The sequence below is a fragment of the Staurois parvus genome, unplaced genomic scaffold (assembly GCF_062004578.1).
Source record: "Staurois parvus isolate SC_StPar_1 unplaced genomic scaffold, SC_StPar_1.0 ptg000102l, whole genome shotgun sequence".
Classification (NCBI taxonomy): domain Eukaryota; kingdom Metazoa; phylum Chordata; class Amphibia; order Anura; family Ranidae; genus Staurois; species Staurois parvus.
The window spans coordinates 24,237-40,391 of record NW_028317898.1 but is presented as its reverse complement, the minus strand read 5'-3'; the positions used below and the strand labels follow the sequence as shown (position 1 = coordinate 40,391).

Below are 16,155 nucleotides of genomic sequence, written 5' to 3'. Positions count from 1 at the left end.
TCCAAACAGTTGTCTTGGCCACGCCTAATGTTTTTGCTATCTCTCTGATGGGTTTGTTTTGTTTTTTCAGCCTAATGATGGCTTGCTTCACTGATAGTGACAGCTCTTTGGATCTCATCTTGAGAGTTGACAGCAACAGATTCCAAATGCAAATAGCACACTTGAAATTAACTCTGGACCTTTTATCTGCTCATTGTAATTGGGATAATGAGGGAATAACACACACCTAGCCATGGAACAGCCGAGAAGCCAATTGTCCCATTACTTTTGGTCCCTTAACAAGTGGGAGGCACATATGCAAACTGTTGTAATTCCTACACCGTTAACCTGATTTGGATGTAAATACCCTCAAATTAAAGCTGACAGTCTGCAGTTAAAGCACATCTTGTTTGTTTCATTTCAAATCCATTGTGGTGGTGTATAGAGCCAAACATGTTAGAATTGTGTCGATGTCCCAATATTTATGGACCTGACTGTATATATACACACACACAGTATCTTACAGAAGTGAGCCCACTCCTCACATTTTTGTAAATATTTTATTATATCTTTTCATGGGACAACACTGAAGAAATGACACTTTGCTAAAATGTAAAGTAGTGAGTGTACAGCTTGTATAACAGTGTAAATTTGCTGTCCCCCCAAAATATCTCAACACAGCCATTAATGTCTAAACCGCTGGCAACAAAAGTGAGTACACCCCTAAGTGAAAATGTACAAATTGGGCCCAATTAGCTATTTTCCCTCCCCTGATGAGACCAAGATAAATTTAGTTGGTTCAGATGGTGCCAAGCGTGTGTGATGGCAACCAGGTGAGGAGTACAAAGACAAGTGTGTCTTGCCTACAGTCAAGAATGGTGGTGGGAGTGTCATGGTCTGGGGCTGCATGAATGCTGCCGGCACTGGGGAGCTACAGTTCATTGAGGGAACCATGAATGCAAACATGTACTATGACATACTGAAGCAGAGCATGATCCCCTCCCTTTGGAGACTGGGCCACAGGGCAGTATTCCAACATGATAACGACCCCAAACACACCACCAAGACAACCACTGTCTTGCTAAAGAAGCTGAGGGTAGGGTGATGGACTGACCAAGCATGTCTCCAGACCTAAACCCTATTGAGCATCTGTGGGGTGTCCTCAAACGGATGGTGTAGGAGCGCAATGTCTCTAACATCCACCAGCTCCATGATATCGTCATGGAGGAGTGGAAGAGGACTCCAGTGGCAACCTGTGAAGCTCTGGTGAACTGCATGCCCAAGTGTGTTAAGGCAGTTCTGGAAAATAATGGTGGTCACACAAAATATTGACACTTTGGGCCCAATTTGGACATTTTCTGTTAGGGGTGTACTCACTTTTGTTGCCAGCGGTTTAGACATTAATGGTTGTGTGTTGAGTTATTCTGAGGGGACAGCGAATTTACACTGTTATACAAGGTGTACACTCACTACTTTACATTGTAGCAAAGTGACATACCTTCAGTGTTGTCACATGAAAAGACAATAAAATATTTACAAAAATGTGAGGGGTTTACTCACTTCTGTGAGATACTGTATATAAATATATATACATATATATATATATATATACATTGCTCCAAAAAAAATTAAAGGAACACTTTGAAAATACATCAGATCTCAATGGAGAAAAATACCATGCTGAATACTGATATGGGCTGGGTAATGTGTTAGGAATGTAAGGATACCCCATCGTTTGATGGAAATCAAAATTATCAACCTACAGAGGACTGCATTCAAAGAAATCCTGAAAATCAAAGTGAAAAAATGATGCAGCAGGCTAGTCCATTTTGCTGAAATTTCATTGCAGCAACTCAAAATGGTACTAAGCAGTATGTATGGCCCCCACGTGCTTGTATGCATGCCTTACAATATCAGGGCATGATCCTAATGAGACAACAGATGGTGTCCTGGGGTATTTCCTCCCAGATCTGGACCAGGGCATCACTGAGCTCCCAAGGTCTGAGGTGCAACCTAACAGCATTGAATGGACCGAAACATGATATCCCAGAGGTGTTCTATTTGATTTAGGTTAAGCATTTTGTCAAATCTGTCAATATGTGCAACAAATATACAAAGCATGTATTTTGGCATAAACCAGTTGAACTAATGCTGAAAAGTAAAAAATAGATTCTGCCCTTCAAAATTCTTGCTTAGTGGGATATTATACACATACATTACACTTTCCAAGACTTCATAATCCATATCCATGACATTTACATTAGGTCGGTGTCTTTCATATTTGAAACTAGAAAAAAAATGTTAAAAAGTCTACAGTTCTCCTGCAATGGATATATCATTACAATGCACGCTTTTGCTCAAATCAATATGGCGCATATCAGCATCCCAGATTAACCACTTCCCAGTATAATTTAAGCTAATAGAAAAAATAGCTGCTCCCGAGCTCCTACATGTGACCTAAAGTAAAGATTGCAAGCGTGAGGGCTATTAGTAGTATTGTGTGTGTTTTATGTAATTGGCGATAGAAGTATGTTCTCAGATAGACCATGAATAATATGAGAGTACACGTGATCTGATCTGCTCTTGTGATTCTAAGAGAGACCATATGGATAGGTGGGTGGTAGCACAACAACTTGGCCTATGGTAGAAAGAAGTATAAATTTGATCATGCTTGCAGGGCAACATCGTGCTTATCAAAGTCATCACTCACCATCAACCTCTCCAGAGTCAATTAATATGATTATGTAAATAAGTATATTTATGAGAGGGATATGCAGATAAGTTGTAGAATTGAGTCACTTACCGTGTTTTTCACATGTAGCCGGTGTTTGTCCAGGTGGAGTTTTTGTTCCAGCAATCTCTTCACCAATTGCATTAACACACCAGCAGTACCCGGTGCTGCCATTACACTGCTGTGGTTGGTACTCGCCCTTTTCATCACAGTTAGGAACAAAATGACCTATCACTTTCTCATCTTCTCCCAGAGCTTCCTGGCGTTTTTTCAAGCATTTTGGCAAGTCTGTCAACATATGGAAAAGACACAGGAAACACTAGAGATTACAGAGAACACAATCAAAAGTGTTTAAACGTCCAGAAACAGTAGCAGTGTAGTAAGTACATTGCTTTACTGCTGTGAAAATGTATTAAGGTGTATCTAAACCCTCTGTAATGTCTGCGTAATTTTAAAATCGTAATTCTTTTTTTAAAGGATAAGTTCACCTTTGGGAACATGTTACATGTTCCACCCATTTTTAGGATGGAACATATAACATGTTCCCATAGCTGCAGCCGTGCCTACCCCCCCCTCCCCCGACAGTAAAGGGAAACTTCTCCCTGTACTATCTGTCAGATTTAAAAAGCATGGCCATGCAAGGCTCCACCCTCAAGGCAGCATCTCTCATTCACAGAGTTCTGTGAATGAGTGCCTACAAGTCCCGGCAGTTTTAGCGGCTGTCGGCTTGTAGTTTTCAATTAACTACCACAATGCTGTGGAGAACCATGGTAGTACATTTAAGCTTCAGAATATCTGCTTGACCGTACATCCCATACAGCAAGCAGATATTCTGACAGGTCTGCAGTAGACCTGCATGGCATCAGGGATCAACTGATTACTGATGCAATGCTTTCCAGGCTCCTGCAGACAAAAATAATAAATTCACATTTTTTTACCTTTTTAAAAAAATGTGCATTTATTATTTTTGTCAAAAAGGTGACCTTATCCTTTAATATCCACTGATAAGTGGGTGGCAGGAGGAGGGCTCCTTTGCAATTCCTGTAAAAGTGATAGTCAGTTGTAGAGCTGCTCATATCACTTTTACATGAAAGTCAATATACAGCTTGGAGGGAGCTGATGGCGAACTGGAGCTGTCTACAGGCCTCCTTCACATCGGACCGTTTTGTAGCTTGTAGCGCCAAAATGCTCAACATCAAAATCTCTTGGTTTTCAATTGTGCCATAAAGTGTACTGTTGCTCGTAGCTTGGAAAAGTACAAGCTTCAAGCATAAACTTTAATAAATACACCTGAAAGCACAAAAAAGTGCACAAAACCACATGTGTTACCTTTTTTAATCCCTCTAGTTACTAACATTTTTTATTATCAAAAAATTAAAATAAAAAACACTAATTAAAAAATGCTCAGAAACACCTTACAAACATTTAAAAACTACCTGTAAAAACTAACAAAGATGCTCAGCCCAAATGTGAGTGAGTCAAAGTGCCACACAAATTGTACTGCTTTGTGAGTCTGTGTACATGTGTTCTAAAAGAGTCCTGTTATGCGGTTGGTAATGTTGATTTTTAATATTTGATTTATTCCATTTTAATCATAAAATAAAATTAAAATATATGTAAAAAAATATATAATACTATTTTCATATACTGTATATGCCTAATAAGAACAGTATAAACTTTCTATTATTTCAGGTGTAGATATTTTTCTGATGTGTTCCGTGGCCTAGAATGGAGTCTTACCATGCCTTTCACATGTAACTTGTGCTTGTCCAGGTGGAGTTCTAGTACCAGCAATCTCTTCACCCATTGCCTTAACACACCAGCAGTGCCCAGTGCTGCCATGACATTGCCGTGGCTTGTAATTGCCCTTTTCATCACACTGTGGAATATAATGACCTCTCAGCTTCTTTGCCAGAGCTTCTTGACGCTGCTTCAAGCATTTGGTCAATTCTGTCAACATATACAGAAAAGATTAATGATAACCAAAGCTCTGTGCAAGAAAAAGTCTCCAAATTCATGAACAGGCTTAGGAACTCATGAACTGGTGGCAGGGAATGCTAAAAGTTGCAACCTGTAGACAATGAATGGATACGCTTTAACCTGAGCAGCTTGTTGAGCTCGTTGACCTTTTTTATTACCCTCAGGTACAAAGACATTTATATTTTTCCAGCATTCTTTATTGCACTACAGAGTGCTGTCATCCTAACATGTTTTAGGCATTGGGAGCTTGAGGAAAATACATTTATTTGGGCTTACAGGAGCAAAAAAACACCAATAAACAGTAATGTTATTTATTAAAATATTGTGGTCTTGTAAAATGGAGCTCCAACTGGAGTTATACTGAACCTTTAAGAAACCTAGGTATCTACATGCTGCACTACATTGAAAGAGTTCCTCATTTTCTCCAACAATACTACTCCAATTTCCAGGTGGAGGTATAGATGTGCCAGAAGTTGTACAGAACTGTAATGGAGAGACTGCAAAAGGGAAAACAAGCAGTAAGAAGAGAGGTTTCTGGAAATTAGATGAAGCTCAAAATTCCTTTTGGTGTCTGCATGCACCTGTGTTATATATCAAATTAATCACTGTTCCTGTGGAATCCTGAGGATCCTAGGTCCAGGCTGTACATAGTGTTACAACTATTGTATGGTGAACTTATCCTTTAAGTCTATACATAATCGTTTTCAGTTACAGTTATTGTAGTTTCTCTGAGAAAGATTTTTAATGAGAACCCATAAACAACATGGCCAGCAGTTTGTGGGTACCTGACCATCACACCTATATGAGCTTGTAGGAGGTCGGTACTTAATAGTTGCTGTTTTGGTGCATTTTACAAGAATGTTTCACTAATCAAAAATAAAAAATTGCTCAATTCTTTTATACATTTTGGTATATACACTCCTTATGGCCAAATGTTTGTGAGCATCTGACCACTAGATATGAGCTGGACTGCCCTGGGTTCAGTTTGAGCAAGGTTCTTCAAACTTCAAATGAGTTTTGAGGCTGAACCCAAACCTCATTGAAATGAATGGGAGCTGAAAATATCAAATTAAAAATGCCTATTTCCTGTGCTAATAGGCGATATGATGTCAGAAAATAGCATGGGTGGCATGGGCACTTCCATGGGGAACATAGTCTAATGCAAAAAAGCAAACACTTTTTTTTTACTTCCATTTGACCAGGAGCAGTGATTTTTAATGCTTAAAATTAAATATTAAAAATATCTAATTCCTTTAAATAAAATGCCTGGGGGTGACCTAATCTTGCCTGTGAAAGAACTCATCTCTGATGTACAGAAAGTTCTCCATAGCATTGACATCTACAAAGAAAAACATGTTTAAAATTGCTGGTAAATGACAATTAATTTCCAGCTTCTTAGAAAAAAAAGATAAAAAGGGTCTGTTTGTGTTTTTTGGGGGGAAAGGGGCTTTTGAAGATGTCTGTGTGCTTATTTCATTGTTATAAATGTCACTTTTGCTGTAGCACAACATACAGCAAGAATGAAAAAAAAATTGGCACCTTCTCAAAATTGTAAGAAACAACAGCATTCCAAGTTTGTGATGGTGGAGAATTGACTCAACCTTTCTCTTGTGTGTCTCTGTGTGCCACATGGAGCATGGAGAAGAGAAAGAGCAGCAAAGAACTGTGAGGATTTGAGAACAAAAATGTTGGACAATCTCAAGGTTGCAAGTCCATCTCCAGAGATCTTAATGCTCCTGTGTCCACTGTGCACAACATTGTCAAGAAGTTTACAGCCCATGCCACTGTAGCTAATCTCCCTGTAAGCAGACAAAAGATGAAAATTGATCAAAGATTGCAACAAAGGATTGTTTTAATGGTGGCTAAAGAACTTCGATCAACTTCTAGACAAAGTCAAGCTGATCTTCAGGCACAGGGTACAACTGTGTCAGCTCATACTATACAATCTTGTCTATATTCCCATCGCACAGATTCCTGGAAACATGGCTCATCAATAGCAGGTGCTGTAGCAACTACCAGCTGGGACTGGAAACATAGGCAAATGTACATATTCGCCAGCACACCATGGATCTCCAAATATGGTCCAAAGAGGTTTTTATTGAGAAGATTTATTTATAAGAAGATCCGGGCAGGACTCCTTCATCAGGCATGTGATAAAAGTACAGCAGTGACTATACAAAATATATATACACAAACCACCAAACAAAACCAAGAAAAAGATCCCCACCCCCCTCCTCTGACTTCTCAGGATGTCATAATCCTGCCAAAATATACCAAATTTCGTTAGAGATAGTCCCAATGCACATATCCCTATGTATGTTAAAAATCACCTTATGGCATGCCCAGCAGTTGTGACTTAAATGCGTATTGTTGATTAGGCACACTAGCCAGATGTGCCGATCAGAAAACACTGGCGAGACTCAGAATTGCCATTGCTAAACAACAATTGGCAGCCACCAATCCGAGTGTGTGTAGTGTGTCATGTGCACACAGTTACATGGCAGTGGGAGATGCCAGGCTGTGGGCTGCTGTTGTCATGGAGAGGAGTGACGTCATTCAGTCGGTGAAAATACACATGGCTGTGTATTGAGTTATTTTGAGGGGACAGAAAATTTACACTGTTATACAAGCTTTACACTCACTACTTTACATTGTAGCAAAGTGTCATTTCTTCAGTGTTGTCACATGAAAAGATATAATAAAATATTGACAAAAATGTGAGGAGTGTACTCACTTCTGTGAAATACTGTATGTTTAGCTCACACTATACATCACCATTTGAAAGAAAAGGGACACTATGGTAGTAAAAGCAGGAGGATCCTACTTCTGACACAGAAACATAAAAAAGCCAGATTGGAGCGTGCCAAAACTTACCTGAGAAAGCCAAAATCCTTTTGGGAGAATGTGCTGTGGACCACCGAAACAAAATTACAGCTTCTTGGTAAAGCCCATCATTGTACTCTTTTCAGAAAAAGCAATGGGGCCTTTAAAGATAAGAATACAGTTCCTACAGTCACACATTTTGGAGGTACACTGATGATTTGGGGTTGCTTTGCTGCTTCAGGCACTAGATGTCTTGACAGTTTGGATGTTATGAAATATGAAGACTACCAAAGAATTCTGCAGTGCAATGTTGGGCCCAGTGTCAGAAAGTTGGGTCTCCATCAGAGGTCATGGGTCTTACAGCAGGACAATGAGACAAAGCACTGAAGAGTACTGAACTGGCCAGCAATGAGTCCAGATCTCAATCCCATAGAGCAACTGTGGAAAGGTCTCAAAACAGCAGTTGGGAAAAGGAACCCTTCCAATCTGGAACTGGAGCAGTTAGAGAAAGAAGAGTGGTCCAAAATTCCAGTAGAGACATGTAAGAAACTCATTGATAGTTACAGGAAGTGATTGATTTCAGTTATTTTTTCCAAGAGGTGTGCTACCAAATATTAAATTCATGGGGGCCAATAATTTTGGCCAATCCATTTTTGGGGTTTTGTGTGGAATGTGTCAGATTTGGCTTTTTGTTTCTCCACTTTTTGTGTCATACCAATTAACAAAATAAATAAACATGAGAATGTCTAAATATTTGTGATTGCAACAATTTTCAGGGCGAAGTGGTGCATTATCTGACAGAAATGCAGGAGTGCCAATAATTTTGGCCATGGCTGTATATTACATAAGGTCTTTTACATTAAGCTGACCTCTTTCATGTGTACATTTAAAAGGAAGTTAAAATACAAAAGTTCCTCTTTAATCCTCATTTGAAACAATCCCAAACCCCAATTGAAATGACTGATTTAGGGGCCAGAAAACAGCATTGTTCATCCAGGAAAAGATCATCTGAGGGCATGATAAAGTTGCAGAATTCACATGAACTTGTTTTTCATGATTTTTAATTAAGTGAACACCCTCTCAATTATATTGAGTGGCAGTCAGGGAGCAGGAAACACAATCTGAGTGAGCTGGTTCTCCAGAGACTCTTATCTTGCACTGCTCTTTTCAATATAAAATTAATAATTTACAGGCAGATCTTTGTGTCTATCAAATGCCCAGACTATTTTAGTGTGCATTTACTTGTGTTAACTTCAGAAGCCATTTGCACTAGTCTAACAAGCATGGCTGGATTTCAACCTAGGGTGACAAAGCTGCCTTGGGGCACATGGACACCCGCACATCCTTTTGCTGACTGGGCCTGTGCACCTAAAACCAAGCTGAGTGGGTACAATGTCTCTTTAATCTCTTTTTTTTCAAAGGATTCTTTTGCAGGTCCATCCCAGGACAACAACTTTTTTTTCAACAAGAATGTTCATAAGGGGCTTTTCAGCCATCTGATGCACCCAAGTGACAAATTTCAGCTGGTGTGCTTAATGTGACTATATTTCTAATTTTGTGATTCTATGGCTATGACAGCAATAGGTGGGTGTCAGCTCAAGAACTTGACCTACGCAAGAAGACAAGGTAATATCTAGCTTTTCTAGGCCCTCACTCACCAAAGACTTCTCCAGAATCAATCAGTATGATAATGTAAATAATTATATTTGTGACAGACATATGTAGAGAAGTTGTAGAACTGAGTCTTACCATGTTTTTTACATGTAGCCGGTGTTTGTCCAGGTGGAGTTTTTGTTCCAGCAATCTCTTCTCCAATTGCATTAACACACCAGCAGTACCCGGTGCTGCCATGGCACTGCTGAGGTTGGTAATCGCCCTTTTCATCACAATGAGGAACAAACTGACCTGTCACTTTCTCGTCTCCTCCCAGAGCTTCCTGACGTTCCTTCAAACATTTTGACAATTCTGTCAACATATACAGGAAAGTATAGAGAATACAGAGAACACATTAATAAATGATTTACTATCCAGAAACAGTAGCATGTAAGCAGGTGTGTCCAAAGGGTTAAAGCTTTTCCTTTGTGCTGACTTATGTTCTGTAGCTGTCTGATTCCACTGTGCTGTTTTTCAATATAACTGCTACAGTGTAGATGTGTGTACTGTGTACTTGAGTTGACCTGCTGAACTGGAGGTAACTCTGCAGAGGGTTAATGTTTTTCCTGCAAGGTTGTCGCCCCTTGCAAAGAAGAGCAAACAGATCTCTTCAGGTGAGTGCTGGATCACATAGCTCCTCTATAGACACATTGATGCTGATCTGATCCATGGAACAGTGCCAGGAAACAAAGGTTGGCCTCACTGGCAATGGTGTAGCAGAATTAAAACCCTTTATTGGAATCTTAACAGGCAATAAGAACATGACAGCTGCAAGACTGGACAGAGAAACAGTAAATGTGTTTCACATGAACACGTGTTTAGCTAATACTGACTAAGTAATGACTAAACACGTGTTTGTGTGAAACGCATTTATTGTTTCTCTGTCCAGTCTTGGAGCTGTCATGTTCGTATTATATTGCCTTTTAAGATTCCAATAAAGGGTTTTAATTCTGCTACACTGTTGCCAGTGTGGCCAACCTTTGTTTCCCGGTACTGTCGCCTCTTGCAAGTCATGCCATATAAAAAGGGTCTGCTCAGTGCCCTACAGAGAGGCTGCTGGAAATACTGCTAAGATGTAGACTGTCACTCTGTCAATCTGTGCCCCCATCTGGGGGACTCAGCCAGCGTTCCCTATGGGGTTGGGTACAGGAGAACTTTTATGGATTCTTAGCTACCAGTTATGGACTTACTGCCTTTGTGGATAACTGCCAGATAATGAACTTTAAAGAAATGCTTGCTACCTGCCTTTCCATCTGCCTAAGGTACAGCCAGTTTATGGGGCACTTAGAGAACTCTCTACAGGAATGTACATAAAGCTGCTTGAAGGAACTGTGCCTGTATGCTTGTGCATTATTTGAGTCTTTCAGTCTAAGACTTTTGTCGTTCCGTTTAATGTCTTGTCTGAAGTCTCTCTGGAGGGGTGCATGCACAGTGTATCAATGGAACGGGGCTTATTATATCCATGGGACTGTAGGTGAGTGTAGATACAGTATAGATAGTCCAGCATGGAGGATGCTTGCTATTATAGGCTATATTTTCATTGCTAGAGACAACCATACATGTATGTTTGCTAATTCAGCCAACAAGCCAGGGAATGAGTGACTTGACAAGGGTGATAGTTACTATGGTAGGGAAGAGGTGGTATGCTTGCTCCCTTCACTGGCAAACAGTGCCCTACACATACTGGGACACCGTGGCACAGAGTACTTAGGGACCTAGCCTGGAGGTCATGGGAGCATATAGTTACATTAAAGAACATTCCCAGTATCTAGTAAGAGCAGTTGGATATGTCACTGGGAGTGAAGTGACAGGAATTGCTGTGTTGGTGGAGACAGGCTCTGCAGTACCAGTTCCTAAATGCTGCACACCTGGGAAGTGGTTTTCTCTAACAAGTAGTTTAGTCTAGACGTTTATTCTTAGAGTTGACAGTGTAAGAGGCTTGGCCATGGGTCGCATTGAGATAACTGTGCAAGTGTTGCTTGCTTCCAAGTTTGGGAGATATGCCTTAATGTTGATTTAACATGTCCGCAGCACCCTGCCTAGGTTTAGGCAATTAGTGAGAGAAGTTTCAGTGTGTCCCCACTAGGACACCTTAAGTCACAACCAGTGCAGTAGGGACACTGTGTTTGGCTCCCAGTACCCATGTGTGAGACACACTGCACTTTCAGACTTGTCCCACCACCTCCTGGTACATGTGATATGTCCCAGGAGATTGTGTGTGTGTGTGTGTGTGTGTGTGTGTGTGTGTGGGGGGGGGGCTTCTGCAAATCTCTGACCCAATATAGGCACATGACCATATTAAGTCAATGTCATTGCAATCTCCTGACCACAACTCATTCGGCCAGCAGTGGCAGCTAACTTCTAGGTTCAGACAGAATCCAAGTTCATGCCTACTGGCATCTCCATCTTACGTGACAGCTAGCACAGCCTCTGTGCTAATAGGTTTGAGGGCTTTTGTACTTTCTTATGTCACTTAAAGACTGTAATTGTCTCTCTGATGTAGGGAGCAACCTGTCTTTCAGAGTTTGAGTCCTGCATTTGTACATTGTTCTCTTCTAGACGTGAATTCATTTTAAACAAACAAGCTCAACAAATACTTGTTTATTTTAGCTGTTTTAGATGTAGTCTAATTAGGTAATTTATTGTGACAACATGGTAATATGGTCTGTGTCATAAATTCTAGGCTTAAGACTTACCTTTCTGGGAACTGTACGGTTCTGAAATAATTGGCTTCAGACTATAAGGATCCATTGAAGCTCCACTATCTAAGAACATAGCATCTGCTTGTCCATCCTGAAATAAGTTTGTTAATAAATCAGATTTTTACTGGCAGTGAATTTTTGTAATTCATTATTTAGCATACTAATAACAGCTACCTAATGGTGTTCATGATAAAGGCAGCTGAAAATATTCAGAAGTATTAAAATGCAAAATATATAGGATAGTATTGGCGTCATAAGCTATAAAAGAGTCTGGAGTCCCATCTAAAGCTCAGTTCCTTTTTGTTATAGAAAGTGGAAAGGTTTAATGCTGTCTATTTTTTCTTTAGGGATTCGTTCTCTCACTTTTTATCCCTTTGACACCAGGATTATAAATGGTGGTGTAAGCAGGGATTAGTACCCCTTTAGTGAAACCCCTCCCCTGGGTAGACATAGTGGGTAGGGCTAGTCTGTCCTTTATAATCTTGATCTGGAAGAGCCTGAGGCAGAGCATGATGGGAAAAGACTACCCCTAGTATACTGATACATAAGTTTGTAATCTTAGGAATTTAACTCTTTGGGGTAGGCCCATAACAGGCTCAGATAGAAATCCCATTTATGGAGGACCTATGGTGAGGACTATAAAAAAGTTGGGCAGCCATCTGGTGTTAATGTTGGACTTACATTGTGCAGAATTATGATGTTGGTACTGAAAGAGTGGAGGTGATGGTTGTGTTATGAAAGAACTGTTTATTCTTCTTCTGCTACAGTAAGAACCTTAAAAGGTTATGGACATTACTTATTTCTGGGGTGGACCTTAAGCCTGGAGAATGTGAGTGACCAAATATGAGCTTCTCCACGTTACAGATGTTCCTGAGCAGGCAGATGGTGGGAGAGGCCCTTGGCCTGCCTGGTCATTGCTGGAAAGGAATCAGGGCTCTGTTAACAGGGGGAAAGGGAATTACCCATTTGAGAATTTTCCCAGCTCCCTGTGAGCTCTATCACGAGTAAAGGAGGTAAGGGGAAATCTCTCCAATGAGACCAAGACAGTAAAAAAAACATCTTTTAAGACATGCATCAATAAAAACCTGACAGATGCTTTATCCAGATTTGACTGTAGCTGAGCTTGTTTTTTTAACATTTTTTTAAATTTTTATTTTTTAAAGTAGTTTAAATTGAAATGGCAGAATGATGAAAATGCCAAGCTGGTGAAATTTACAGCTCCATATCTGGATCATGTATATAGGTTAGTTTCCTGTTCAAAATTTTTACAGTATATATAACAGATGAAGCTAGTGGATACACATGTTTATACAGCAACAGTTCAGAGAACAATAATTGCACTGAATATAAAGTGTAAAATTTAATCTACCGTAATCAGATCAGTGATAGCTGATTTCTAATTAACTGAATGATATATGATATTGATCTGTGCACATTGCCCTTTTATACTGTTTCATATATAAATACTTGGCATAATATTATATATATAGCTCCCTAAATGTCCTCACTGTGCAGTGCAGCAAAACAGTGTTGTGATGTGACTATACAAATCAGCAACAATGATTACCTTTATAGCTGTCATACAGTCCTCAGTGGAGGATTTATGCACACAAACAAGGGTAATGTCAGGGACATTACAGGATCCCACTAGATCATTGCACTTCTTCTGCTCAAGATCTGATATCGTACACCACAGAACTTGTCTTCCACTTGGCGCTGCAAAACTCAAGCCTAGAAAATAGTAAATATATACATTAGAAATGGAAATAATCATTAACATATTTAGCAGTATAAGTGTCAAAAATAATAGCAATGCGGTGTTAGTTTGGTCATAAAAGATAACAGCATCATTATTTTAAAACTCAAAGTAACCATTGAAGTCTGCGCTAATAGGTAGTGAGGCAACTTGCTCATTGATATTTGCTAATTTCTAACAGATATAGAGTAAATGCAGTGCCTAATAGTAAAATGAGGATAAAGTGATGGATGGTGCAAATAACTCAACTATATAAAAAAATATCTGCAACCCAAAATACACTGTCATAAAATAAATCATGAAACACATAAGATAGTACCAAACTCAAGTATCACAAAAGTAAGAAAAAAATGTCCATCAAAGGTTCAGCAAAGATTGTCAATATATAGACTCTAAGTAACTATTAAAGACTGCACTAACAGGTTCGTGAGGAACCTACAGGGATATATGCAAACTCCTAACAGATACAGTGGGGCAAAAAAGTATTTAGTCAGCCACCAATTGTGCAAGTTCTCTCACTTAAAAAGATGAGAGAGGCCTGTAATTGGCATCATAGGTAGACCTCAACTATGAGAGACAAAATGAGAAAACAAATCCTGACAATCACATTGGCTGATTTGGAAAGAATTTATTTGCAAATTATGGTGGAAAATAAGTATTTGGTCACCTACAAACAAGCAAGATTTCTGTCTCTCACAGACCTGTACCTTCTTCTTTAAGAGGCTCCTCTGTCCTGCACTCCTTACCTGTATCAATGGCACCTGTTTGAACTTGTTATCAGTATAAAAGACACCTGTCCACAACCTCAAACAGTCACACTCCAAACTCAACTATGGTGAAGACCAAAGAGCTGTCGAAGGACACCAGAAACAAAATTGTAGACCTGCACCAGGCTGGGAAGACTGAATCTGCAATAGGCAAGCAGCTTGGTTTGAACAAATCAACTGTGGGAGCAATAATTAGAAAATGGAAGACATACAAGACCACTGATAATCTCCCTCGATCTGGGGCTCCACGCAAGATCTCACCCCGTGGGGTCAAAATGATCTAAAGAACGGTGAGCAAAAATCCCAGGACCACACGGGGGGACCTAGTGAATGACCTGCAGAGAGCTGGGACCAACGTAACAAAGGCTACCATCAGTAACACACTACACCACCAGGGACTCAGATCCTGCAGTGCCAGACGTGTCCCCCTGCTTAAGCCAGTACATGTCCGGGACCGTCTGAAGTTTGCTAGAGAGCATTTGGATGATCCAGAAGAGAATTGGGAGAATGTCATATGGTCAGATGAAACCAAAATAGAACTGTTTGGTAGAAACACAACTCATCGTGTTTGGAGAAGAGAGAATGCTGAGTTGCATCCAAAGAACACCATACCTACTGTGAAGCATGGGGGTGGGCTGTTTCTCCGCAAAGGGACCAGGACGACTGATCCATGTACAGGACAGAATAACTGGGGCCATGTATCGTGAGATTTTGAGTGCAAACCTCCTTCCATCAGCAAGGGCATTGAAGATGAAACGTGGCTGGGTCTTCCAACATGACAATGATCCCAAACATACCGCTTGGGCAACGAAAGAGTGGCTTCATAAGAAGCATTTCAAGGTCCTGGAGTGGCCTAGCCAGTCTCCAGATCTCAACCCCATAGAAAACCTTTGGAGGGAGTTGAAAGTCCGTGTTGCCCAGCGACAGCCCCAAAACATCACTGCTCTAGAGGAGATCTGCATGGAGGAATGGGCCAACATACCAGCAACAGTGTGTGCCAACCTTGTGAAGACTTCCAGGAAACGTTTGACCTCTGTCATTGCCAACAAAGGATATATAACAAAGTATTGAGATGAACTTTTGATATTGACCAAATACTTATTTTCAACCATAATTTGCAAATAAATTCTTTCCAAATCAGCCAATGTGATTGTCTGGATTTTTTTTCTCATTTTGTCTCTCATAGTTGAGGTCTACCTATGATGCCAATTACAGGCCTCTCTCATCTTTTTAAGTGGGAGAACTTGTACAATTGGTGGCTGACTAAATACTTTTTTGCCCCACTGTATAGGACAAATGCAGCACCTAACAGTGAAATGGTAATAAGATGATGGATGGTGCAAATTCTATAAAAGAAGCAATGGGCTCTATTCACGATGTGGTATCTACTGCTTAATAAATGCGGTAAATTAATGCTTAGAGATTTTCCAAAAGTTTTGTGTAATTCAGAAAAAAGCGAATGTGGTATATTTCCTAAATACGGTATTTATCTCATGAAACCATACAATATTTTATCTCATGTAATATCCAGTAGGATGGATACAGTGGAGAAGGATTAGAACCCCTGTCAGTTTTTGTTGCTAATAAAGAGGGAAAATGGTAAACTATACCAACTCGCAAAGTTAGTGCGGTCCCTGCTGCATATGTATTAATACAAAATAAAAAAAGACTAGAATACCAGACGAAGGACACACGTGGCATATAAAAAAAAACTAAGTTAAATTAAGTAAATACAAAATATCTTTATAAATATTGAATGAAAAT

At 39.9% G+C, this 16,155-nt stretch overlaps 1 protein-coding gene across 1 annotated transcript in view; it reads right to left on the bottom strand.

The window, feature by feature from the left end:
• The window catches only part of LOC149467710 (uncharacterized), a 249,499-nt gene that overhangs the window by 226,181 nt on the left and 7,163 nt on the right, over positions 1 to 16,155 (bottom strand). Inside the window, exons 2-6 of the mRNA XM_089671215.1 lie at positions 13,436 to 13,599; positions 11,863 to 11,959; positions 9,263 to 9,478; positions 4,451 to 4,660; positions 2,783 to 2,998 (exon numbers count right to left, since the gene is read on the bottom strand). Coding sequence (XP_089527341.1) covers positions 2,783 to 2,998; positions 4,451 to 4,660; positions 9,263 to 9,478; positions 11,863 to 11,959; positions 13,436 to 13,599 — 903 coding nt within the window. The remainder of the gene's footprint in view (positions 1 to 2,782; positions 2,999 to 4,450; positions 4,661 to 9,262; positions 9,479 to 11,862; positions 11,960 to 13,435; positions 13,600 to 16,155) is intronic.